This window comes from Blennius ocellaris, assembly GCF_963422515.1.
Source record: "Blennius ocellaris genome assembly, chromosome: 3".
In the NCBI taxonomy this organism is placed as follows: Eukaryota; Metazoa; Chordata; class Actinopteri; order Blenniiformes; family Blenniidae; genus Blennius; species Blennius ocellaris.
In genome coordinates, this window is record NC_137652.1 from 19,236,797 (window position 1) to 19,264,736 (window position 27,940).

The window sequence follows — 27,940 nt, forward strand, 5'->3', positions numbered from 1 at the left end:
GCTGCATGACAGTTAAATATATTTTGTCTACCTCTCTGCTCACAATATTCTGGAACGGATTTGATGATATTTTCACCACAGATACATATTACTTCATGAAAGATTCCATTAAATTTAGGTGATCCGAAAACATTTTGGCAGAGCTCAGAAATCTTCGATTGCTGTTTTTTTTTGTAATAAAATCACAATGACGATTTTATAACGATTCTCTTTACCGGTACATTGATTTTTGAGATTAATTTGCAAATTTCTGAATAGTACCACCAAACCATTTCCCGATGTAAAACATAGCCAACAGAAAAAGTAAGACAATTTAAGTATAAAAGGTATGAATAAATTGCATAGTTTTTTTTAAAGAATATAATTATATAACATATATACTATAAATAATGTACAACCATGATTATGGAATGATATTATTCAAAATATAACAAATAAAGAACGCGATATGTATTCCAGTACAATAGACTAAGTACTTCTATACATTCTAGACATGTATATACACGTACAGTACCCACATGTAGAAACAGTCACATCTGCTCGTGCAACTGAACTGCCATTGACCTCTTCAAACTTGGTTCTCTCTTAAAGTGCAGCGATTTAAACTATTCAAATCCTACGTCTAGAACCTGAATATTAACAATCCAACAGCTTTAGAACATATTGCTACTCTTAAATGTGGCAGATTTTTCCTCTCCTTCTGAAAAGCCGTGTACGATAAGCTTTGGTGCAGAACCATTGGTGTAACAGACACTTACAGTTGCAGACTTTTACGTGCCATATATTTTTGAATTAAAAGCATTTTACTTTTTACTGCCTATGGACGCCAACAGACTCCCGGTACAAACAGGCACCCAAATAGTAAACTGTTTTAACATTTATTGCGCTTATAAAGATTACAGTTTAATATCTAGTCTATATATTCTGCGCCAGCGACAAGGTCCAACTACTTTTCACCGCTATGGCCTCGCAAGTATTTTGCAAATGAACCTCCCAGCACTGACCTTGGATAAAACCAAAACTTCCTCCCGCCTGCATCTGCGAGCCGTTACATGTATTCAAAGAAAAACAGAGAAGAGCTTTCTGCTTTCTCAGCAGCTCGCGCCCAGATGTTCAACGGTTAAATTTACGAGAAGATTTACATTAAAGAGCAACTAGTCACTAAAGTCACACAAAGGTGGCTCAGCGGAGAGATTCCAGAGACACTTAGGAGTTGGGAAAACACCTGTTTAAGGGAAATTGCAGAGATTGACGGGTTGATAAAAAAAAAAAATTAAGCACACGTGTGCCTCTGATTTTTAAAGTCATTTCTACATTTTGGAATCGTAAAGAGGCGAGACAAAGACGACTGCGGCATGCCGCCGTCGAGCTTTATCCGTAATGAGCTTCGGAGACGCTGATGCATTAAAAGGTAAACTTATCTCGTCACTCCCTCAGAACATGAAGGGCTTTTTGTTTCACAGTGGAGCGACGGCAGACGTGCAGCTCTCTGCTCCCCCAGAATCAGCTCAGCGGCACACTGTGCAATGCGGCAGCACCTTGAACTTTGTTGATCTGGCGGCGGCGGATTTAATGCAATCCAAACAGCTCGGAAAGACACATGACAATGACTGGAGCTGCGGAGGCTTTCATTAGAGCCTGCACGCTCGGTACACAAGGCACAATACGCCCGTGCTTACATCGCTGAAGGTCCTTCTCTGGAAAGTGGGAAGCTCAGCTGAACAAAATAAGAAAATCACAACTTTTTTTTTTTGGTCCGTCCCCAAAATATTCCAACCACTGACGCAACCTTGATCAAATTACAAGGCCACCTGAAGGTGGTTGTTCAGTTTCTCTCAAAAGCCCAACTCTTTAACAATACTAGACACCGATAGGGGCATTAATCTTCCAGGTGTGGATGTGAGACCCTGGCGCTTCAGCAAACCTTCCTTCGCTTTAAAAAGACCAGTTTGGGGGGGGGGGGGGGGGGGGGGGGGGAGAGAGAGAGAGAGAGAGAGAGAAAGATGGACTAAAGCAGCCCCGAGCCTCCCGTCTCCATAAGGGCAGCCATGAGAATAAGGAGAGCCATCAGCATTTCATCGTAATTAATTTTTAAGTTTATGGTAACTAATTAGTTTGATCGATGTCGACATGGTGAAGTAAAGTGCAGCGAGAGCGAGAGAAGCGCGTCTGATACAAATCCATCGCAGTACAATTAATTTACAATGGGTTTCAGTTTCCCCTACCGATGGTGAGAGGCTGGCCAGCCACGTCGGAGTTAAAAACACAAACTTGCATAATTCGCCCTGTGAACCCAAAAGCCTCTAAGAGAACCACCCAGAGGCTTCCCACTTGGGCTGAAATAGTATTTTTTTTAAGTACATAACTCTTCTAATCGAATTTTTAAGACAAGATTGAAGTCAAAATGTAGATGATTATCGTTTTTCCATTTTTCAAGAAAAGTTTTGGGGAAAAAAAACATATTCATCTTCATAATCTTTACCTATAAACAAAAAAATACAGCCCCCCCCCCTACACACACACACACAATTTTCTTTCTTTGAAAAAAGTGAAACTGAAAAGGTCTTCATGAATGATGTAAATTACAAACACGGTAATTCTCTTTAAATAAATGTATTTTTTTTATTATTATATTAAATAACATCAGTGCAGCTTGTGTTCCCAGCTTGGAGTTTCCATGTTTTTCTTAAGGAATATCTGAACATCTGGAGGAGATCTCTGAACATTCACAATGTCCCCTGCGGTTGAAAGACCTTGGGACAGAAGTGGCTGATATCGTCAGTCACCTGCCGCCGCAGTGGAAACAAAACCAGGACAGATTGGGCGACTGCACCGCTTATTCCTAACCTCAAATGTTTTCCGAAATACTTTCTGCTGAACTGCTTCAGTAATAGAAGAGAAAGTGTGTGACCGAGCCGCCATGATGGTTGTTCATTGTTTTTCAACCGATTCGGGATATAACCTTACATCTCTACTTCCTGGACATAGTTTTAACTGGACGACATACCACATTCGGGTTTTTTTCCCTTCTACTCGCATCGTAAAAATACATTATCTTAAATTGTAGTGAAATTTAGTAGGTTTTTTTTCATTTACAATCTTTTAAAAAAAAATGGTGTGATCTACCATAATGAAATGCATTCATATAATCTAAATGTTTCACAATATACGAGTAGTTTGGGTATTAATGTTGCAATGTTAATACATTCCAATATCACCAAGGCTGTACAAGATACAAAATAACAATTTTATTACCACAATGTCCACATTTGCAACGTACACACCATGTCAGAAGCAGAAATACAATGGAAAAATGGCCAACAAATAAAGTCAACAAACATACTGCAGATGCACATATGATAGGGGGGGGCATCATGGCCCATTGTTGGCGGGTGTAATTTTGGGCCGAGAGAAAGAGCACTGTTATCTGCAAATCGATTTAAAGCTAAATTTAGAAGCAAAAACTGTGACAACATTGTAGGACTTCAGTGTACTTCTCGGGACAAAGTGTCTCACTCAAACTAGTCTTCAGAGTACTCACAGCCCAGCAGATACTGAAAGATAACATTAATATTACAGTGTGGATTAACTCCCATTGCAATGTCATTATGTTTGATTAATTGGGCAGTCCTGTTCCGTGCAAGAACAAAGACAGACTGTCGGATTAGAACATAATGTCCGATTTTATCTGGATGACATTCATACTGTACAACACAGTCCAGTTTTGTTTTTTTCTATAATCGATGTTGTTTTGGCTATAGGGAAGTCCATTTTAACCCACGAATGTCTCTTGACACGGTATTGTGGCGAGACAATTTGTGTCTACATAAAGAAATCAATACGCATCGCATTAATGCAATAAGAATTCAGCCAAAGAAGCTCAGAATGATTTTTCTTTTTTTTAAATGTATTTTGGACTTTTTCCAAGATTTGTTTACATGCATTCAGTAATATGGATTACCGTCTCATCAAAACAGTCTACAGCACCTTGAGCAAAACATTCAAATTAAAAGTCATTGTTTCTGACCTATGCGCAGGCTTACGGGGGAGGAAACATGCACTGAAAATATACTGTCTGCTCGCTAACGTCTGCATTTCCTGCGGCCTTGAGCGAGCAATTGAACCGACAAGTGTCCCCAGCGGGAGCTCCTCGGCGACCAATAACTGATGCCCGCAGTCGTTTCCAGGTGTAAATACGTGCAATCATGTGAATAATAAGCAGGCAGTTGCTGAGACAAAGCAGGTTTGCAAAAAAAAGCAAAGAAATCGAATCAAAGGCAACCAAGCCCACGGAAGCTGATATTCACCATATTCTGCAAACTGTTGGGGAGACGAGCTGCAGCCCGCCTGATTTATTTCCAACACGCTGCGGGGCTTTGACATGTCACTCAAGGACAAGCAACCCGCCACCTTTTCTTCCCCACAGGTCAAAGAGGTCACAACAACTTCCAGGAAACATAAAAAGAGGGTTAATTCACACCACTTGACCTCTGACCTGGAGGCCCCATGTGCCCCATTATGGCTATAAATAGAATTGTCTCCTGAACTGTGTATCCAGCAGTGTTGCAGTCAAGACCACCCAACCCGAGACCAAGAGCGAAACGAGACCAAGACCACAGCACCCCAAGACAAGGACAAGACCTCGGCTTTAAGAGTCCGAGACTAATCAAAACCAAGATTTAAAAAGGCCAAGACCCAGTCAAGACAAAGACCAGAGCATCCTAAGATAAGGACAAGACAATTGCTTTAAGGGGCCGAGACTAAGTCAAGACCAGTGCGTCCCAAGACCAAGTCAAGACCAAGACCAGAACACTACAAGGCCAAGACAAGACTTTAAGGAGCAGAGGCAGAGTCAAGACCAAGACTTCAGGGGTCCGAGAACAAATCAAGCCAAGACTAGAACATCCCAAGACGAATATTTTAAAGGTCCTTGACCAAGTCAAGACCCAGAGGAGAGGATTGGTCCCCAAAACCTGTCTCATGTACCGAGTCCTTTTCAACTTTTTAAACTCTGCAGACTAACCACATTCTCCAACTAAGAAAAAGAAAAAGAAAAGAGAGAGAGATTGTTTAATGCCGTTTTCTGGCTGCTGATCCCTCAGCTCCTGATCTGGTCTGAAGTTTCTGTGAAGAGGTTAAAGGTGGCCTGTTAGCACGTAGCAGCTAACGCTAAGGCTAACCCACTGAGAGTCGAACACTTCACCCAAAATTATTAAAACCCACAGACACTGCTTACCCCCCCGTAATAACGCCCAGCTCCGCACTTTGGAGGTATTTCAGGTCAAACAAGCGGATTCAAACGACACTTTATTGTGGGTGTGGGGGGGTGGTGCAGGTACCGCACCGTGGCTATTACAGTGTAGCCTCCACATGAGCCGAGACTTCCCCCCCAAAAAAGACCCATTCAGACATTAATCTCACGTAAAAGTCGCTCCGTCGGAGGAGCCGCAGAGGAGGAGGAGCCCGCCGGCAGCGGTGCAGTGGGGCAGAGGGAGCCGGCGGAGAGCGCTCGGTGCCCCGCCGTGTGCCAGCCTCGATGCCCGGGAGGATTTTTCGGGAGTCCTCGGCTGGCCCGGGCCGGTGCGTGCGGTGCGTCCCCCCGGCGGGGAGGGGAGGGAAGTCGGCGGAGGGGGGGGGGGGTTGGACGGAGGAGGAGAGGGGGGGGGGTGGACGGCGCAGAAAAGACACTGTGATCTTCTTCCTTTATTTCTGTTCTCAAGAAGAAACGTGTCACTATAATAGAAGAGGGGAGGATGAAATCTCCATCCCCTCTCGGTCTTTCCGTGCCAGCGGCGTGTGATGTCCGTCCAGACCGGATTCCCTCCTCCTCCTCCGGCCGAATGGCAGCTACCGACACGGGACAGACACGCTTCCAAAATGTCGCTCACCGAATTTCACGGCGGGGGGAATTACTTATCAGACTCCCTCCAAAAAATATTAAAAAAATAAATAAAAATAAAATAAAGAGGGCGTGTGTTTACAGAATAGGGTGCACAGTCTTTATTCTTTATTTCCTTTATATTAAAGCAATGAAAGGAGGCGGGGGAGAGAGGCAGAGAGGGGAGGTCTGTAGCGGAGGGCGATCCAGGCTCTCCATCTTTAGCCGACATCAACAGGTCATCCCGGGACACAAGACAGACGTATGATCCGGCATGGCGCGATCAGAGGCGGAGGAGAGGAGGGGAAAGTGAGGAAAATCATCCAAACCCGTTTACCAATAGGGGAGAGGAGGGAAGGGGGGTGGGTGGGGGGGGGGGGGGGGGGTTCCGAAAAAGAGGAGCTTCTTCACTCCCGGGAGGAGTGCAGTGGGAAAGTTGAGGAATGTGGAGGAGGGGGGAAAGGAGAGCCGGGGACTCTGTGCGTCAGGAGCCGGGGTGAGAGAGGGACAGCCCGGGCAGAGTGCGGAGGGAGAGCCGGGGTGAGCTGGGTAAAGTTTGGAGTGCACCCCTCCATCTGTGCCCATCCCCCCATAGTACACCGAGCACAACTTTACCACACACACACACACACACACACACACACACACACACACACACACACACACACACACACACACACACACACACACACACACACACACACACACACACACACACACACACACACACAGGCAGTGCGGGACCGACCCGTCCCAAAACCGAACCGGGTCCGCCCTGCCGAGCGGTGCCACCGCGTCCAGCCACATGGAGAGAGAGGTAGAGGGGTAAAGAAACGAAACTCACCCCTCGGCTGTAGTCCGCTGGAAAGTGTTTCAATGGAGGAGCGGCACGCACAAGAAGCGGTCCAGTGTCTCCCTCCGCCTCGCTCTGTACACAGTCATTCAGTGTGACTGTAACACCGCCGTGTGAACCAGCAGCCGGTGCACGCACGCACACAATTCAGCGGCACGCACGCACACAGAGGAGAGGAGAGGAGCGCAGCGCTATCGAGGAGGAGGGGGAGGGGGAGGGGTCTGTTTTATTTAAGGGGTTGTGGACAGATCGCAGAGCTACCGATTAGACAGACAGACAGGCAGACAGACAGGCAGACAGACAGACAGACAGGCAGACAGAGGGACAGGTAGAAAACCAACAGGAAAACAGACAGATACACAGACACACAAGTAGAAAACCAGCAGACAGGTGGACAGGCATACAGAAACTGACAGACAGGCAAGTAGACAGACAGACAGGGAACGTGAGGAAGACACACAGGTAGAAAACAAACTGACATATAGTAGACAGACAAACAGACAGTAACACACACACAGATGACAGACAGACAGAAGGCTCTGTCTTGCAGATCTACTGTATTAACCCTTTATAACAGGTGTCCAACATGGGGCTTTGAGGAAAAGCTGGCTTTTTTTTTTTATCAGGGGTCCAGAAACTTCACAAATATGTGCCTCTGTCATTAACATTATTCTGTAAATTAAATATAGATGCTTTCACAATTTGATTGTGATTGCAGCAGTAGTTAATGTGACTGCTTTCACACTGACTTTCCTCTCTGGAACAAATGCTGCACTAAGAGGGCCTTGGTTCAAGAAATGATGATACAGGGCACGTTATGGATCAGATGTTGTTTTTCACAGCAACATACCAGAGCAGTGTCTATCCCATTGTTTAGTGTTTCAATTTAGTCCTGTGTTATGTCATATTCATAGAAAATACAGTAAGGAAGATGGTGACTTACCTGATCACAGCTTAAACAATGCACTATAAGCTGCTGGTATTTCATATGAGAATTAATGAATACATGAGAGCTTCTTAATACTCCATATATAGCCATCTCTACAGAATGCAGTTTTCATAATCACTCCATTAATTTGCATGCAAACTGATTGCAATCAGTCTGATCCTGCCGCATCTGTCAGAGAACATGCAAACTCCCCACCAGACTGGAACCACAGCTCATCACTGCACCACTGTGCAGGACCAACTGTTTCTGTTTCTTTTGCAAAACTGAAGTTTTTTTTTTTTTTTTTTTTTAGAGTTATCAGCCAACTTCAAATGCATGTTTTTGGAGACCATGCAAACTCATCCTACATCAGGGATGTCAAAGATAAGCCCCATCGGCCAAACCACCAAGTAAATTGGAAAAATTTCAAAGAAATCTTTGATTTTTTCCCCCAATCAAAGTTCTTAAGAGTAGTGGAGAAACCACAACACTGAGACCCAAGCTGAGATATCGGTTATGCTATCACGAAAGATAGCTGCCTCATCCTATCAAACTAGACTCAAAGCCATGTTGTCACAATGAGTTTGTAAAAACATGCGGAATGCAACATACGTTTTTTTTTAAATATATATTTCGCAGTATTTTGCACCAGAAAGTATAATTATAATTGGCTTTATGTATAGATTGGAGTTATTTTCTGTATTACATGTTTAATTTGAGGATTATTATGGCACTATTTTTCACTGAATGTGGCCCCTGATCTAAAATGTGTTTGACAGCCCTGATCTGAAGTAACCACTGTGCATCCCCCATCAGGGTCACTTATTTCTGTTTCTTCCACAAACACAAGTTATTATAGACTTACCAGTCAACCTCAAAGCATGTTGTGTTTGGAGAACATTCAAACTCGCCATTGTGCGTCTCCCATCAGGCCCACCAGAAACTTGTCATGCATGTAAGAAATCTGCTTTAAATGTGAAAAATCAATGCATTTTATAATGAAACAGTGTTTAATTCTATTCTGCAGAATATTACATTTGATATTGCTTTTGCATTTTTGGCGGGAATATGTAACATAAAGCGCGGATTGCAGGTTGAAACCCACGCGCCCCCGCCGCTGCGCGCATGCAGGTAGACAAGCTGCGTCCCCAGCCGACCCGGCGTCTGAGCCCCACCCACCATCCACCCACCCACCCACTCACCTCACTGGGGCCGGGTGTCTGTGTACGCGCGTGTGTGGATGCTCCGATCCGAGAAGGACGTCTCCGTGTGTGTGTGTGATGGTTCGATCCCCGCTGGTTGAAGTGCAGACTCCGGGCACGTGCGCCCTCCGGGGCCTCGAGGCGCTGCGCACGGTGAATCCTAAACAGGATGAGACTGCATCCAGGCTCGGCACTGCGCTCCCCGCTCCCTCTCTCCGTCATGACAAATACTATTAACTCTATAATTCTCCTGTGTCAGACGTATAGCGCCACGCTCTCTAGGCATCCATTGTCACAGCGCCCCCATCCAGATGTGTGCAGGCATGCCGGAGCACGCTTCTCCCTCCGCCTCTCTCATCCTCCTCATCCTCCCCAACCTTGCACAAACTGACTGATGTTGCTGGATTTAGATCAGATAATTTAACAGATTATTATTTTCCCACACAAAAAAATAATCCAGGATTGTTGTCATTACTTCAGAGAGCCTGGGGGCAGAACAACCCACCACAGAGAATGATCTCAGGGAAAGTCTCTTTTAACATCACATTTAAACAACACCATTTTTTATCGAAAATGGACAACCTTTTGGACCTCTTGGCAGGGTCACCCTTGTAAAAGAGAGCTTGATCTCAATGGGTTTTATTTCCCTGTTTAAATAAAGGATCTGATCGTTTTTTGGGGGGCGTTCGTTTACAGAACAATGGTGTGCACCGCCACCAAAGACAAAACTTTTCAAAAAAGGCTACCCAGGGCCTGGTGAACTCAAACCAAAACAGTCCTGTCTCTCCTATTCTATTAAGTTTCCTGTCCACAAGTTACCATGAAATTGACTCAAAACGATGTTGTATGTATGCCAGATCTATAGGTGCTGCTGCCACAGAAATACACCAAAAACAGAGAAAAAAAAAAAAAGCATGCAAAAATCCTGGTATTTGAGAATTCCAACATCTGGCCTTATACCAAATAGCATCGGTAGCTTCTGCAGCACACTCTGGAGCATGTCGTTGAAATTTCTCATGATGTCATAAACACCCCACTGTAGCCAGTTGTTGTAACGCATGCATTACACAGCAACGTTTCTGAATCTTTGTTTCAGAGAGGCCCACACCAGAGAGCAATAAACTACCAAGTTCACCGACGCTCATATGGACAGAAGATGAAGTTGGATTGCTATTCCAGATGACGCTCAACAATAAAGCTGCCAAGTCCCAGAAAAATATTGACTGAGAATCCTGACACTCTGGAGGCCGCCATTGTTGTTATTGTCCATCTACTTGTGCAGGTGTAGAAGAACTATGCACTATGGTAGCGTTTGTCTGCCGTCTATACAGAGACTGAGTCTGAGTGTTTCTTCAAGGTTATGTTTTTGATGTCTCACACAGAGTCAGAGCGTTTTTGAAACGTTACGTGTGAGTTACATGTCCGGCGCAAAACAACTGAGAACATCAAGATAAGAACAGAACATCGATCTTTGCTCAGAGGCCCTTTATAGCTGGGCCAAAACATTAACTTTTAGCCTGGTTTTCTCCACGAAGGTCCAGGATGAAACATGCCTTCTGATCACACAAAAGTAGCGGAAGAAAATATGAAAGTATATGAAAATATACTTCACCTTTTGTCCATGGAGATGGAGTCTGAGTGCTCTCAAAAAGTTCCACCTGGGGAGCTGTTTTCAAAATGTTGTGTTTTCAGCACCATTCTGGTGTAAACAGACACCTAAAATGCAACAAAAGCTTTGCATTTTCACTTGAAAACGTTGTTGTACAAACAGGCCCTACATCTACTAACTATAATACTGTAACCGTATCTGTTTCTACATGTAACTAGCCATATTTAGTGTACTATCTGTGTTAATAGCACAGTTTTTTGTGGCAATATTGGCAAAATATGTGGGATTTCATTTGTCCAGCACTCTTCAAATCATAACTGGATGTAATAATGAATATTTACTGATTTAAAGACTTGAAGTGTGACTAGTATGGATGTAAAAATTACAATTTTGAGTTTAAGGGTTTGATTGATGCTTTTTGAGTTTAAGATGCTTAATTCAATTCAATTCAATTCAATTCAATTCAACTATATTTATATAGCACCAAATACAACAGTCATTTTTAGATGCTTTTAACAGAGAGAAACCCAACAAATCAAATGGACATATTCTCTTGTTAAATCATCTTGTGGAGTTATTAGCTTTAGATGATTAATTAAACAGCTGTCAACGGAAAAGAAAACTAAAAGTGCTTTTCGCGTGAGTGAGATTGTATTGACTACAAAATATTTAGTGCAACACAGTCACCAACATGGTCAGATTGTGGCGCAAAGTTCCTACAGGCCAGCACATACTTGTCAAAGACCCCCAACCCCCCTTACGATACTGCTTTATTGTCTTTTTGGTCATTTTGTGTCAGTTTGTGGTGAATTTGCATCCCTTTGAAGTCACTTTTTTTTCCTTTCATGATTATTTTGTGTCCTTTTATGGCCACTGAGAAATGTTATTGAAGATTTTGGGGTCAATTTGGTTCGCTCTTTCTGGTTTTGTGCAATGTTGGGCCTTGTTGCATTGTTTATGTGTTACCATTACCATTTATGGTACTTTTTAACTCTTTGTGATCATTTTGTATCCCTCGAGTTCATGTTGAGCTACACTATCATTACGGGTATATTGTTTACCTTGGGGTCCTCATTTATTCTTTGTTATCATTTTGCTTCCCTTTGTGTTAGTTTTGAATATCTTTCTACTCATTATGAATGTTTTTGTAGTTTGTTGTCTTGTTTATATTGTACTTCAGTTTATAAATATGACCCAAAACAGGACTGATTAACAGCACTGGGCATATGTTTGAAAAGCTACTCTAGTTTTGTGTTTAAGGTTTGTAATATATATGTAGTATATTGAAGTTAAATGCAACTATTAGGACACACTACAAGGGAAATAGTGCCAAAGACATCCATATCCATCTGGTTTTCCACTTATTCCTGCTCAGAGACAATTTACACAGTAGTTTTCACTTCTTTCACTTGTATGCACCCAATAAAACAAAAGAAAACCGCCGACATGATTGTGTCATTTCTTTGATATGAGTTGTGCTGTAAGTCTTAAGATGATCAAACCAACCAGCAGGTCCCAGCCTGCCCAGTCTTACATCCAAACTACTTTTTTTCCACAGACTGAATCGTGTTGGGACACAAACTCAAATAATCAATGGAGCTGGACTGAAGATAAACTCTGATTCAATACCACCATCTAACTTGCAAAATGGATGTAACTCAAAATGAACATATTTGAAAACTTTAAAAACATGCTACTTTAATACACAGTATTTGGAGTTCAACACAATTGAGATTAAGTTGTACAATCCATATATTTTTTAATGGTCACTGTTGTCAATTTGTGTCTTTTGTGTTAGTCTTTGTTTGTTTTTGTGGTGTTCTTCACTGTGATCATTTTTGCTTCATTGTGGACTAGTTTGGATCCTTTCTGTGGTCATTTTAAACCTATTTGTTGTACATCTTTACTTTCTTTACATGATTTTGACCCCTTTGTGATCATTTTGCATCCCTTGGGTTCATTCTGAGCCTCACTGTTAATATTTTGTGTCTTTTGTGTTAGTTTTTTTCCAATTTTGTTATCAATTTTTGCTTCCCTCTGGATTAGTTTGGAACCTCTCTCTGGTCATTATGAGCTTTTTTGTTGGGAATGTTTAACAATTTAATATGATTTTCAACCCATCACAAGCATATTACATCCCTACGGTCGGCTCATTGTGTTGATTCTCTGTCACACAGCATAAGTTCAACCTCCTTTTGTGGTAATTTCATATCTCTGTGGTTTGGTTTTGCAGTGTCAAGTAATTTTGTGCATAGTTTTCTGAGGTTTTGTAATTTTACACACTTGTTATACATTTTTATGTACATCTGCTTTACTTTTAAGCTTCAATATCATCCGTGATGTCTTTCTGTTATACTGTAGTTAATCCTATTAATTATAGTTTTGAATCTTTTTGTAACAATTTTGTAGTAATGTTGTGCCTTATTGTGGCCATATATTGTATACCCTTTTGGTACCATTTTACATGACTTGATATAATTTTGCACCTTGTTTGATGTTGAGTTTGATTTTCAGTGTATCAGAAGCTTTCTGTGCTGATGTAGTTGCTCCTAGCCAGTTTTTATTATGTAGTTTTTCCATTTTTCCTTTAAAAACAGATGGAAAATTATAGAATCAAACAATTAAATATGCAAGCCCACTGAGCCCTGGACATGACATTGAAATAAAACTATAAAACATGGCCACACATTAATATGTCCTGAAATATGAATTTTGTGGTCACAGATATGCATGTCGTAGTCATTCATGTCCACAAACGAATATTTTCTGGTCTCAATTGAATATATTGTGGCCTCAAATTATTATTTCTTGACAAATATTATTTTGAGAGTGTTTCATTGCAACAAAATACTAATTTGAGGCCATCAAGAACAAATTTGCAAATGTTTGGCCACAAAATCTAATTTTGAGGCCACATAATAATCTGTGCCCATCAAATGTTAGCATGTGATGACAAAATATTACCTTGTGGCCAAAATTTTAGGTCGACAAATCGACATAATCTTTTGTGTTCATTTGAGGGTTTTTTTTCGACGTTACATGTGGTGCACAGAAAACAACAGACCTGAAAAGTACATATGTTAAAATAAATGACTTCTTCTCTAATGTATTGTCAGCATGCAGAATGACTGTTATGTCATAAGAACATAAATCCTCTCTTCTGTTCTCAAGCTTGACCTTATTTCCCCCTTCAGGCCTGTTTCCCCCCCCCCCCCCCCCCCCCCCCCCCCACTTCTCAGGCCTGGGATGTTGTGGTTAATCTATATAGGCTATGTTTAGCCTTTTCATCAGAATGCATCACTAAAGATTAAATTAGATTATTCATGAAAGCAGACTGATGTGTTTTCCAGGCAGCTCGCATGTTCACTGGCGGGGGAAAGTAGGCCAGTTTGAGTGCAGCGGCTGACTGATCGACCCTCTCCGTCTTGTCCTCATATTACACCGGTTTTCCCTGCAGTTACGCGGCTCCGTCGTTAGAGGGCACAGGGACATTTGCGCTTTGTACTGTCCCTCACAGGCTTCTGTAGACGGGCTTCCAACATGGCGGCGCCCTAGCGGTAACGTGACATCCCAGAAATCCACGCCTAATTCGCGGTACAGACGAACTGCACGTTTGGTAAATTGTTAATCCCGGATTTATCTGTAAGACAAAGTGAATACAGCAGCACGGTGCACGTGCAGGAGGAGTTACAGGTAAATGCGTTGATTTTAGCTTTGTTCGCTGAAAAGCTAAACCTTAGAAAGTGAGTTTATTTAAAGCACACAGAACGCTCAATTTCCTTCATTTTAATGCTCGATGTTGTGCTGAGAAATGCAATAACCTCGCAATCAAAATCAGAAACGCTTTGTATGGCTGGCAATAATACTTGTTTCAACTTCGTGTTGAAATCTCAAAGACAAACGTGCTGATGTGAAGTTCTGTACGTGGTTTTAAACTGCAGAAGCGTCGAGTTCACATAGTATTATTTCAAATCGGTTGTTTTCATAAACCACGCTGAATTCCGTTTTCTGAATGAAATCATCTTTACTTAGCTCATCTGCAGGGGAGTGCTACAATACAGGGACGTAAACATTGATCGGCACAACCACGTGTTTGTGTCACACAATAACAATCAAATTACTGACGTTGAGACAATAAACTTAGAACAGAAGTGACCATCCTGCTCACACTGAGATCGTTTTCAAGCTATAACTTCGATCTAAATACATGTCTCAGCAGAACACGATTAATCAATACAGTTAATAAATCACGTAATTGTGTATATCTGTTTGTAATTTAGATGATGAATGGAACTATACTGTTTTATTTCTCCAGCAGAGTCCTTGTTTTACGGGCTCGTAAGACTTCAAAATGAGGTCTGGAACCTTTTCATGACCAGGATTACCTGCAAATTACATGTCAACTCCTTTGCTAAACAAATGATTAAAACATTTTTTTTTAAATTCCAGCACAGATGCTAGTTTAATACTTGCATCAAGGAAAGTATGATGCTGCCTTAAAAAAAAAGAAGTGATCAACCATATGAGGGTAATGGGAGAAGGGATTGAAGTATCATCTCAATATAATTTAAGACCTTCCTAATCAGTTAAAGTTAATCTAAAGATTACTGAAATTCATTTAGCTGTAATTTCATGTATTTATTTGAAATACAGCAATTTTAGCTTTGAAAGTTTTATTTTTGTTATATATGTCCACTTCATGGATCAATATGCTTTTTTATTTTTTTTCCTGTTCAGTTGTTAAAATCAGATCCAAGAAAGTGTAATAAAAGGCAGAAATCTATAAAAACAACATGTTCAAAGTAGAAATGATGCATTGATGGATTTCTTAGCTGGAAGATAATTATATAACTAAAGCAATTAAAGCCAGAAGGTTTTGGTATCTGGTTATAGGAAAGTGCCCCGTTGTTTTATGTCTATCTGCTTGTTTCAAGGCGTCTCACTGCTTTATGTCCGTCTACAGGCATTGTGTCTTTATGCTGGTGCAGACGTTACGTCTGTTACCCCTCATCGCCCCCCGTCGCCTCCATCACTCCTGCAGCCGCTCCACCAGGCAGACGCTTCAGTGGACCGGTGGAAGATCTGCTGCTGCCAGCAGTGGGCTGACATCCATGGACCCAGAGGTTCCCGCTACAGACCCCGCACCCACACCCGAACCTGCCCTATCCTCGGAGTGCGGTCCGGAGGGGCCGCCCCCCGTGGGGCTTTTACCTGGGGAGACGGTGGTCAAGGAGGGGAAGGCATCGATTTTATTTCCCAGCGCCAACGAGGTGTTTTACAACCCAGTCCAGGAGTTCAACCGGGATTTAACGTGAGTATGGGTGAAACGGGAAGGTGACATTAAGGGACAAAACGGTGAAATGACAAAGAGTAGTAGACAAGATGGGCAGTGTTCCTCGTGATCAAGTTCATCACAAGTTAAAATTCATAATAACAAAACAACCCAAAATGGTTTTAGGTGTTTATCATACAAACACATGTACCGTAGCTCCCTTGTGTACGAAACATGAGGCCTGAGGTAGGGGTTTATTTCCATGAACAGATCAAGCAGTGAGAAAAAAAAAAAGGAAATTTAAAACAAAGAAGGAAAAAAAATAAACAAGATGCAAGTATGTATATTCTTATGACCGAGGAGGGGCTAAATTCTTTCAGTTTCTTTGTCAGGTAGTTTTCATTCTTATTTATCAGAACTTTAACATTTCGCCTAATTAGAGCATTTTTTCAGTAGTTCGTTTTGTTCATAATTAGTCCCACCCCAGTGATACTCAAGAAAGAAGAATTAAGTCAACCTCACTGGGAACGTAGGGCAGTTATATGCGCTCTGCGGTTCAAATTTGGTTGACAGTAAATAAAGTAAATCTGATGGTTGGTAATCATATTTAGAAATCAGTTCACAAAATAGATTAAATTATAAGGCCTAAACTTCAAAAGTTTTCAGAAACTTTTAAAAAAATAGTGCAAAATTTGCTTTAAGTTAGTTTGAACATTAACATGATTAAAATTAAGTCCCATAAATCATTTGAAAAGGTAAAAATTGTTCCTGTGACAGATATACTATAAGTAAAAATCAGACTTACTTTTGAGCGAGGTGCATAAACGCATGATTTGTGATGGTATATGAGACTCTTCTCATTTAGCACATTTTGTGTTTTTCATCAATCTCCAAGTGCTTTCACTGTGTTCATCCATTTTTTTTCAAACAAATAAAAACCATAGTCATGTTAAACAGAAGTACTTCCCTCTTTAGACACTAGATGGGAGCATTACAGTGCGTCATCTGCCATTTCCCCTGAAGAAGAAGTGAGTGCGAAAGGAAATCCCCCGACACTTTCTCGAATCATGAGTCGTTGACAATCTGTTCATCGCTTCAATTTTTTCTCAAGACATAAAGACATCTCCACTTATCGCTGCTGCCTGGTGCAACATCTTGGTATTACTAAAATTGTAGCTACATCTTTAAAGTCAATGTGTATTTCAACCTGGTATTCTTAAGAAAACTATCTTATTTGAGGAAAAATATACAAAAACAACAAGGTGCAAACATCTCGTCCCTGTTACCATGGTAACAGGGAAACACTAACACTCATTAACACAGCTTGAAGTTTCTTATTCCGACATTTAAAGGTTATATTGTGTGAACTTGCATATTACCGGTACAGAACATCTTGGAAGCTTTGCATGTGAACTGAATCCTAAATGGATTTACTTTAATACACTTTTTAAAAATAATTACATGATGAACATCTTAGTTGCTTTCCTGGGAAATGACATGAAATACAGTTGTGTGTGTGTGTGTGTGTGTGTGTGTGTGTGTGTGTGTGTGTGTGTGTGTGTGTGTGTGTGTGTGTGTGTGTGTGTGTGTGTGTGTGTGTGTGTGTGTGTGTGTGTGTGTGTGTGTGTGTGTGTGTGTGTGTGTGTGTGTGTGTGTGTGTGTGTGTGTGTGTGTGCGCGCGCGCGCGTTCTGCAGCCACATGGTGGAGCCATCTGGACCAGTAAAAAAAAAAAAAAGGACTTCACTCACTCCTTTTGTTTGTCCTCCAAATAAAGATTCCGTCGAGTTGAATTCAAATAAATTTTAATCAATTTGAATTCAACTGAATTTAGAAGTTTGCGATATCCCGAAGGTGCAGAGCAGGACAAGTCGTTCTCGCTCGTTCAGGCGTTCTCCACGTTCTCCTAATACAATTCTACTATCTCGTCCTTTCCAGATGTGCCGTGATCACAGAGTTTGCCAGAGAAGTGCTGGCTCAGCGCGGCGTCCGGCTGGCGGTGCCGGGGGAGAAAGAGAGGGTGGTGGTGTCGCTGGCGGAGGAGGCGAGTGAGGCCGACGCGCAGGCGGAAGAGGGGAACGGACCAGAGGAGCCGGCCGTGATCGCAGCAGTCGGCGAGAAGTGCGAGGTATGAAAAAGCCTATGTTACGATCATTCATTTGGTTCACAAATCCATACATTTGTATTAGTATTTGTATTGTTAAGTAACATTTTCTCGAGGCTGTGAGCTTAAATGATCAACCTTCTTCTTTTATCTGTGAATTTACATTAAAGGTCATTGAGATTCATGATAATGAATATCATCAGAAACGATACTGTAAGTTGAAAGTGTGTGAAAGTGGTGGGCAAATGATGTCAACTTCAACAACTCCAAGCAAAAAGAGGAATCCCGTCCAAACATTTCTTTGGTTACCTGCTGATAAGACATTTCATTGAGTGTTGATTTCTTTAGTATCCAGTCAGAATCCTCACATGCGGATTCTCTTGTATTGCGGTTCAGCTTATTATTCATGTTGGCTGAATTGTGATGGACATTCCTAAATAATCTCTGAACGGCGTCGCCGGCCCGGCACACAGAGGCTACTTTGATATAAAGTAACATTCTTTCAGTTCGGCAGTCTTGAAAGTCTCTTCTGCTTAAACGCTGCATTCCACCATGAAACCTTACCTCCTGTACCTCATCTGCGTCTGAACACATGCCACCTTTGTATTCACTGTCAAAATTAATGGGAAAATTGCTTATAAAAAAAGTTACTTTTTTGTTTTTCCGTGATAAGAAAGACTCCAAAAGTATTTTGAACAAAAACAAGTCAATTCACATTTTGTCTGAAAGGAGCCGTTTTTTGTTCTGAAGCTTTCACGGGCTCTGAGCCTTGTAATTTGACCCCAGCTTCATGTACCCGCAGGCAGTTTTGACCAAATATGAAGTAGTTCTTGATCCATGTGGCTAACCTCCTAACTTTTTTTTAATTATTTAGTTTTTTTTGTTGTTTTTTTTTTTTTTACCAAATTTGAGATCAACGTCAAAACACTTTGCTCAAGATATAAAATACAGAAAAGCCTTGGCCTCTGTAAAAGAAAAACAAATGAGAAGTCCTATCAGTTGAGGTCAGATTTGATGTTCTGAGGCAGTGACGCCGCTCTTCAGCTCAAGTCGACTTCATAACTCCGTCAGAGTGGCTGGATTTCCACTGGGACTTCCTGTTCTAAATATAGACTCACTCGGCCGCCATCAAATGACTTATGTTAATGTGGCAGCCAGGTAATTTCACACTCTTTTGCCCTGCGAGGCTCACGGAAGTAGTTAGAGCATTTTCTGAAACTTTGAAGCATTTCAAGTAGTAATAATGCCAATCGCGAGTTTTTTCTTGCCATTTTGTTAATCTAGCAACTTTGAAAGTGTCCAGTCTTGCCACATCGGCAGTTTGGGGTTTTAATTCAACGAATTGTCAAGCCGCTGTCCAAAAATAACACATGATGATGAATAAAGCTTTATTAGATGTCCACATACTTGACATATTAAAGAGTAAATAATTGGGGTCAACCTTTACTTTAAACTCTATGAGGTATTTTACTCTCTTTGGTTTGGATTATTCCGAAATATGTACCAAAGTTTATCTCTACTGTCCACCGGTGGTCATCTAATCTCTTCCTTCCAGCACGGGCTTCGTGTCCTGGAGGGTCTGGCGGCCTCCGGGCTCCGGTCGGTGCGCTTCGCCCTGGAGGTCCCGGGCCTGCAGAGCATCACCGCCAACGACTTCTCAGCCAAGGCGGCGGCGCTGATCGGCAGGAACGCCGAGTACAACGGAGTCAGCCACCTGCTGCAGGCCAGCTGCAAGGACGCCAGGTGGTGCATTACTCTCGAGACTGGAGAGAGATCATCGGTGCGCCATCTTCTGGTATCCCTCCTCACTCGTGTGCTTTGCGCGTTTTCCCCACCCAGCATGCTGATGTACGAGATGCGAGGGAAGAAGGCGCGTTACGACGTGATCGATCTGGATCCGTATGGGAGCCCGGCGGGCTTCCTGGATGCTGCCGTGCAGGCCGTCAGCGAAGGAGGTGAGAGGGCGAATCTGTTCAGGAATACCCTCACTTACCAGTTGGACATTACCATCTCTGCAGTGGAGCATAGTGGAGGCGGCGTCATGCTGTTCAGGATGGATGCTAGTCAGGATACAGAGAAAGATGAATGTCCATACTGGAGGAAAATCTGCTCCCGGGTCGCTCTTGACCTCCGACTGCAGCGACGGTTCGTCTTTCAACACAGCCGAGATATGAAAGGAGGCTTCGTGACACCTTCAGGGATGAAGTGACACATGGAAATAACAAATTACTGACTGAATATTCGCTTCCAAGAAAGTTCAGGGTGGTTTTCTAACCAGTTATTATGACGATTGCTCACATTGAAAGAAAAAAGAAAGAAGATGGAGCCAAACGCGAAACTGCTTCTGATAGAAAGTTTGGTCCACAATGTCTTTCTTATAGATTTTGAAAAGGAAGTTATTTCCTTTCACTCAGTTTGAAGGGCTGAATCATCTCTTAAAAGAAATGGCATAAAATCAGCTTGACAGTTGGATCAGAAGTAGGTCAGATTTTGCTTTCATCCTATTTAAGTCTCCAAATGAGCTGAATGTCTCTGAGACAGAATGGATTTGTTTGCTACTGGAAGCCATTAGAAACGCCCCGACTGGAAGAGCTCCAGTCATTCTGTGCAAGTCTACGGTTAAAGCTCACACACAGAGTTACCTCTCTGTGACAGGGGTGTGAACGGAAGCGCTTTATAGTTTCACTTCTTCTGTTTTTGTGTGCCTTTGCTGCTCGTCTCACACCTTTTGCGTTTCCCTTTCAGGTCTCTTGTGCATAACGTGTACGGACATGGCGGTGATGGCCGGAAACAGCGGAGAGACCTGCTACAGCAAATATGGCTCCATCTCCATTAAAGCCAGATACTGCCATGAAATGGTGCCACACACACACACACACACACGCACACGCACACGCACACACACTGAGCATTCATGCACACGGATTAAGACATAATGGAAATGCTGACATGTCTGTTCAAGTACTGCATGTGCGTTTTCACATCCTGAGAAAGTGTGTGTGTGTGTGTGTGTGTGTGTGTGTGTGTGTGTGTGTGTGTGTCTGTCTGTCTGTCTGTCTGTCTGTCTGTCTGTCTGTCTGTCTGTCTGTCTGTCTGTCTGTCTGTCTGTCTGTCTGTCTGTCTGTGTGTCTGTGTCTGTGTCTGTGTCTGTGTCTGTGTCTGTGTCTGTGTGTGTGTGTGTGTGTGTGTGTGTGTGTGTGTGTGTGTGTGTGTGTGTGTGTGTGTGTGTGTGTGTGTGTGTGTGTGTGTGTGTGTGTGTGTGTGTGTGTGTGTGTGTGTGTGTGTGTGTGTGTGTGTGTGTGTGCGCACACTGAAAGATGTCTTCTGGTTTTGCCTGAGGGGGAAAAACTGTCCAAGTATAAAAATCCTTTACACTGACAACTTACTGCTGATCGTGATGTTTCTTTACAAGTTGTGTAACTCAGTAACCCCTCCCCTCCCCCTCCCAATATTAAAAACTTCAGAGCACCCCCTCCTGATTACAGTGAGGCCAAATGCAGCACACACTCCCTCTCATCAGCACAATTAAGGAACTGGTTTTATTACAACACTGCCATCTAGTGTCCAAGAGTAAAGCAGCTTCTTCAGTTTGATATTTCAGACTGAAATACAAAGACGAACCTCACTGCTCTACTTGTAGGAAAATCGAAATATAGTGGGGATTTGTCCCCCCCCCCCACTCTAAAATTAGATTAAGTATTGCTTTTGAAAATACTGCCAAAAATTTCCAAAATATAAGGCAAATTGAAACAATTTTCAAAGCGGTATTAACCTTCGAACAAATTTCTTAATAGTAGCAGATACAATACAACACTGAGACCCGGGCTAAAATTTCAGTAACACTGCCATGATAAAGAGCAAACTAGCATTGGCCTCAAAGCTCATTCGTCAGGGTGAGTTTGTTAAAACATGCATAATGCAACAGCGCTTGGAGACGTTTTTGGACATTTCACTGTATCTCACTGTACCTCCTGAAGATTTCATTAAAATTTTCCTTTTGTTGAGATTATAGTCATTTTCTGTAGTAATTATGTTTTGCGAAAATATACTCATTTTCATCACATATACTCTGCACCACAAAGAAAAACAGTTTATAAGTTTATATTTAAAGGTTATTATGGCACTATTTTACCGGTTCTGCCCACTTGAGATGAAATTCGGCTGTATGTGGCGGCTCAACTCAAATGTGTCTGACTCCCCTGGTTTAAACAACTGTAGTAAAGCCTACTTTTTCACATCATGTGCCTTAGAATTAGTTCAAAAATGTGTCTTTGAGTAAAATATTGGCATTTTTTTGATGGATCTTTTATAAAATTAAGGGACAAAGTTTCCCCCGGACCCTGAAATGTTTCCTGCCCTCACACCTACACACACTAGTAATTTCAAATCAGCTTTTTGCCAGAAATAAATACAACAATCTGTGCGATGTTTCATCTATTTAATTCCCTCGTGAATCAATGAATGTGCGTTCCCAAATGAGTTTTTGTATTTAACCTCCCCCCTCTCTCCCCCCCCTGTTCCTCCTTCAGGCCCTTCGCATCATCCTCCACAGTCTGGACCAGCGAGCCGCGGTGTACCAGCGCTACATCCAGCCGCTGCTGTCCGTCAGCGTCGACTTCTACATCCGGGTGTTTGTGCGCGTCTTCACAGGGCAGGCCACAGTCAAGAACTCTGCCAGGTACACGCACGGCACACACGCGCCTGTACACGACGCAAGCCGGACGCAACCTTTGTGTTTATTTTTCTGTCTCGTGTCGCAGTAAACAGGCTCTGATCTTCAACTGCGTGGGCTGCGGGTCCTTCCACATGCAGAGGATGGGCAGGAGGACGAGCAATGGGAAGCAGTAAGACACACACACACACACACACACACACACACACACACACAGACACACTCACACTCCGGGTCTTGTGGTGTTTTTCGTGTGACGGAGGTGCAGACGTTCACACTGCAGACTCGGCTCGAGATTAAAACCTCCTCACACTCGGCACCGCACGGCTCCAGATGCGACACGTTTTAAATAGCTTGAAGACGTGCAGGCGACTCGTCACCATCCACCTGCTGGAGGATCACTGCTGCCAAAGTCTTGTTCCGTGTGACACCCAGTTCATGATGTCTGATTTCAGCATGAAGTATTCTGCTGCCACCGGACCCCCAGTCGGACCCGAGTGTGAACACTGTGGACAGAGACACCAGGTAGTATCACCAACACTGTATTAATCAACGTTATTGGATATCGCATGCTCAATTAATATCCTGCGGTCCGAATCTGTATCGGTCAAAAGTGGTCCGAGGATAGAAAAACTGAAGTATACCAGTAATGTCGTGTGCATACCAGTAATGTTGCAGTAGTTCTTGATAATTCCAATAGGAAGCATGCTTAATGTGAAAAGTAACGATCTTAACACAGAGCCCTGTGGAACACCTCGATTAACTTTGTTGTGAGCTTATAAATAAAAACAACCCATTGTTGACATGAACACAATGGAATCTATCTGAATGATTTAAACCATCTTAAAGCTGTTTGTTCCAGTCTGTGTCGAGGTTGTTATCTTTGGTACCCAATCTGACAGAGTATTTTTATTTGGAAGCTCGAAGCACAAAGACGTTAACATCCAGAGTCAAGCCATATTCACAATACTAAACAACATTGTTGTTACGTTCATCAAATAACGTGTCGTCAGTTTGTGTCAAAACGGCTCATTAATGATATTGCAGTGTTTACTGATAATACTTCTAACAGGAAGCTTGTTTAATGTGAAGTGAAGGGGTCCGAACATGGAGCACTTGTGGAAGAGTCATTGTTGATATGAGCATAGTGGAATCTACCTGAACGATTAACACCATTTTAATGTTCTCAGCCCTGTAAGGTGTAGGAGAACACGTTCTGATCATTTGTATCAACGCAGCACTCGGAGGTTGCGATCTCTTCGATTTTTGTCGTCTCCTGACGTGAACTACATAAAAAGCCTCTCTGCTTTGTTTTGTACTTCTCACTGTGTCCGTCCCCCCCCCCACCTGCAGATGGGTGGTCCTCTCTGGGCGGAGCCGATCCACAACTCGGCCTTCGTGCAGAAGGTTCTGTCGGCCGTGTCGGGGAATCCTTCCAGGTTCGGGACGTCCAAGCGTATCAAGGGCATGCTCAGCATGGTGACGGAGGTATCGTCTCTGATTGCGGGCATTCTGTGTGGCTGCAGCTCGGTGCGCACCTGCTTTACTTGATGTTGGATGATCTGATGTGTTTCAGGAGTTGGAGGACGCCCCTCTTTATTACACCGTGGACAGCCTGAGCAGCACCATTCACTGTAATACTCCCCCGCTGCTTCAGTTCAGGTACAAAGACCACTCAGGGTTTATTCATGCTCCCAAACCGCTTTTTAACCATCAGACCACAACAGGTGATAATTGTCATACATATGAATAGACTGAGAGGGAAACCCCTTTTATCAAGGCTGTGACGTTTCGTGTCACAAAGACCAGAGGATTTCCAGTGATTTTGGCCTATAATTGAATGAAATTGACAAGTTGCGCATCTGTAATTTTAAAGTTGGATATTTCTTAACTTGTAAAACGGCTTTAAATGAAGTCATTCACAGCATTTCTAACCTACTTGACTTCAGGAGTTTCACACCAGCGGCGTGAAACTATGAGTTAGTCGTGTTTTACCCTCGATTTCTCCTCTCTGCAGCGAAACCTAAAGGATTTCCTCTATCCCTCTCCATCTCTGCAGGTCTGCCCTCCTTCACGCCGGCCACAGGGTTTCCCTCTCTCACGCCTGTAAGAACGCCATCAAGACAGACGCTCCTCCCGCGGCCATCTGGGACATCATGCGATGCTGGGTAAACACCGCCGTGGGAGGAATAAAAAGCAATTGCAGCCTTTTTTTAATACATTTTTTTAAATAAGGATTGTGAAATATTAAGAGGCGGATGTTTGTGCTGCAGGAGAAGATGAACCCCGTGAAGAGGGAGAAGCTGTCGCCGACCAGCCCCGCGTTCAAGATCCTCTCCACGGAGCCCAGGTGAAGCCTCACTGCTCGTCCTTCATGAGATTATTTCAAGAAGTGGTGGAGATAAAGGCCCTCAAAGCATATTGCTCTCGCTTAAATCCTCTCTGGACCAAATGCTAGTCTGGTCCCTGTTGTAATTTGACACCATCCTCACCGTCTTGTACGCTGCTGCGACATCAGTAGCTGATTATCTGTCCAAGTGACCGTCTGACCTTCATTCAGCTCAATTATTTCACTTCTTTCACCGAACATGACACAATATGACAGGGAAGTGTTGTAAAGTAACGCAGATCCCCTGAAAGTGATGTCGTCTTTTTATAACAGTGATGGTTTTTAGAATCTACACGTGTTTTGCGTATGTCTGCTCGTGGTGTTGGTGTTTGTTTTGAGTTTGCCTTTGTTGGTCATTCTTTGCTGTTATTTGTTATAAGTTGTCTTTATCCGTCATTTCTGGTTTTTGTTATGTTTATTTGTCTTCATTTTATGTCTGTCTTTCTTGGTCATTTGTCTTTACGTGTCTCTTTTTTTTTTTTTTGTTATTTGTCTTTATTTGTCCTTATTGTTTTTTTGCCATTATGTATTTTTCTGTGTTGTGATCAGTCTTTCTGTGTGTGTCGCCAGCCTGCAGGCCTGCTTCACGGTGAGGGAGGACGCCAACCCGCAGTCTCGTAAATGCCACCTGACCCGCTTCCAGGAGAATCCTCAGGCCTTCTGGGGCCCCAAAGCTCGGGCTAAAGCCGGGTCAGTACCACTGAATCCACCCAGGCACCAAACACCTCCTGGCTAATGCACTAGATTTCCAGGATTATCCAACAAAACGCACATTCTGTTTGTGGAGCCTCAGCTGAGGATATTTGAACTTAACCCCTGAAAACAAACTGTTTTGAGATAAGTTTCAGATTTATTTGAAAGTTCTTCCAGGATATTCTGGAGCAACTTAAATGTGAACAAGATTATTAATGTACAAGTCTTTCAGATGTAGTTTTCTTCAGTAGCCAAGCTGATCATTCTGAAATTACATCAACGTTTTACGCTCGTTTTGGTAGTTGGATGTTGTTCAAAGCTTCATTTTGACACTTTCTAAGCAACGGAAGCCACCAGTGATCACAACCGTACCTCGTTTTGTAAACGCTGAAATGGAAAACGTCAATAAAGACATAAAATATGTATATAAAACCTGGAATTGAACACACTGTCAATTCTTTTTTCTATTTCATTTATAAAGCTGCAATTGTATCCATTCGTTTTATTTTACTCTCTAAACATCATTTCACTTTTTTGGGTGAAAACATAGTTTAAAAAAAAAAAAGAGGAGTATTTTCAGAAAATGAACCCAAACCCTGATATTTTGACTTTCCCTCCCAAAATAAAGTCTCCTAATTGAGTGTTTCCTGTTGCAGTGGCTGCGTCTCGTCAGACCTGCAGGACAAGAGGAAGAAGTTCCAGAACAAGAGGAAGCATCAAATCACCGACGCATCTCAGCTGAAGAACTTCCCCTGCAAGAGGTTCAGACAGGTCAGACATGAAAACGCCCTCCTCCTCCTCTTCCTCCTCTCCCTCCCCTCGGAAACAACATGAATAATTCACCTGTGGCTCCGGAGCTAAATGGAGCTGGACTCTAAGGTCATCGTCCGGCTGCATGCAGACATGAGAACACATGGATGAATTCATGAATGATTCATGTTGGAGGTGAAAAGGGTCTTTACCTGCACCTGAGATGAACTCTGGTTGTCGGAGGAATCACAATCCGCGGTGGAGGCGTTGACACTTTCCTCTTGATGCAGAACAGCAGTGAAAGAGCTAATCGCAACTGTTGGAAGTGGGAACTGATGCTGGGAGGAAACAAGATCAGTCGAAACGTGGGTTGATATACAAACATAAAAAAAGAAAAACTAAAATTGATGCCAACGTGTTAAACCATGAGCGGCAAAGGAGGCGGAAAACCGAACAGCTTTTCTGACGACTCAGGGAACTGAAAATGAATAAAAAGTTATACAAATTTTCAAACTTTAATTCCTCTGACAGTTACTCCTTGTCTGAAGTTGTAATTGTGACCACTGGGGGGCAGGTTTATGCCGAGTTCAGACGACAACTGGAATGTTTCTTCTGGGAAATAAAGGCAACACTGCCTCCTTGTAGCTGAAGGAGGAGGAAAGGGTAGATTTCACTGGAATGATAATGATCGCTGATAATAAGTCTCCTGCTTGTCTTCTCAGGGATCGTGCTCACACGGCGACTCCTGCTGCTACTCCCACGAGCCGGAGGAGAACAAGATGGATTAATCCCTCTAGTGTATTGAAATCCTTTTATTTCTATTTTTACAGCCTTGTGAAGTTCACAGGAAGTTCTGATTTGGTCGAGACCATTACAAGAAAAATGTTCGTGTACATAGAAAATCCATTATTTGATGCCAAAGGTTTTTTTGTTTTTTTTTCTCGACATGTAAAATGCATCATTAAAGTCCTTAGTGGGACTTTCAATTGAGTCTGTCATTTTTTTTAATTGAATATAGTCAAGTAAAATTTTTATACCTGTACAAACCTCTTAAAACTCAGTTTAAAAAAAACAACTTCAAGGCTAATGGAGAAAGTAAAGAATAAAATTAAGTAACATTTGATATATAATTCATTATTAAAGCTTAAATTTGCATATATATTTTTAGTCTATATTACAATTTTTTTCTGGTAAAAAAAATTGTGTATACATCTGAGCAATAATGTCAGAAAATGAATCCAAATCTTGATAGTGTCACATTGAACTTGAAACATGTTTTGTTTGTGCTCAAAATTCCATTTTGAAAGTTTCTCCATTTTCTGTAAACGTGAAAAACATATCTGAGTAAATTTGATGCACTTTGGCATTTTCAATCAATTCTCAAAACTTGGTTGGAATTTTGCGTTCACTTAAAATGCAATTTAAATAATTTTCAATAATCATGTGTTGAACAAGATTTTCTTCAATAATAAATTCTCGAATATATCAAACTTTGGTTTTATGAAAAGACTTTGTTCAGCTTGACATTTACTGTAAATTCTAAATATGTTTCCAGTAAATATCTGTACTGTAAAGCAGATTTTTTTTTTTTT

At 42.3% G+C, this 27,940-nt stretch overlaps 1 protein-coding gene across 2 annotated transcripts; it reads left to right on the forward strand.

Moving 5' to 3' along the window:
- Positions 1 to 14,025: 14,025 nt before the first annotated feature.
- On the forward strand, positions 14,026 to 27,821 carry trmt1 (tRNA methyltransferase 1). 2 transcript variants are annotated; one of them, XM_080515436.1, is made up of 16 exons: positions 14,026 to 14,163; positions 15,434 to 15,781; positions 17,679 to 17,868; positions 19,400 to 19,587; positions 19,684 to 19,799; positions 20,590 to 20,702; positions 22,374 to 22,522; positions 22,605 to 22,688; positions 22,972 to 23,041; positions 23,870 to 24,004; positions 24,093 to 24,178; positions 24,576 to 24,684; positions 24,790 to 24,866; positions 25,476 to 25,595; positions 26,255 to 26,369; positions 27,071 to 27,821. In XM_080515436.1, the coding sequence occupies exons 2-16, from the start codon at positions 15,447 to 15,449 to the stop codon at positions 27,134 to 27,136; spliced, it is 1,953 nt and encodes a 650-aa protein (XP_080371562.1). In that variant the 5' UTR covers positions 14,026 to 14,163; positions 15,434 to 15,446; the 3' UTR covers positions 27,137 to 27,821. The 2 variants fall into 2 exon arrangements, with proteins under 2 accessions (XP_080371562.1, XP_080371563.1); XM_080515437.1 differs by having other exon boundaries at positions 14,078 to 14,086.
- Positions 27,822 to 27,940: the final 119 nt, after the last annotated feature.

Bases quoted from the DNA above. Each gene is read 5' to 3' on its own strand.
- trmt1 (XM_080515436.1), top strand. From the start codon at position 15,447: ATGCTGGTGCAGACGTTACGTCTGTTACCCCTCATCGCCCCCCGTCGC. The intron at 19,800-20,589 runs GTGAGAGGGCGA...TTTCCCTTTCAG, and splicing joins GCAGGCCGTCAGCGAAGGAG to GTCTCTTGTGCATAACGTGT. The intron at 24,179-24,575 runs GTACAAAGACCA...CCATCTCTGCAG, and splicing joins CCCCCGCTGCTTCAGTTCAG to GTCTGCCCTCCTTCACGCCG.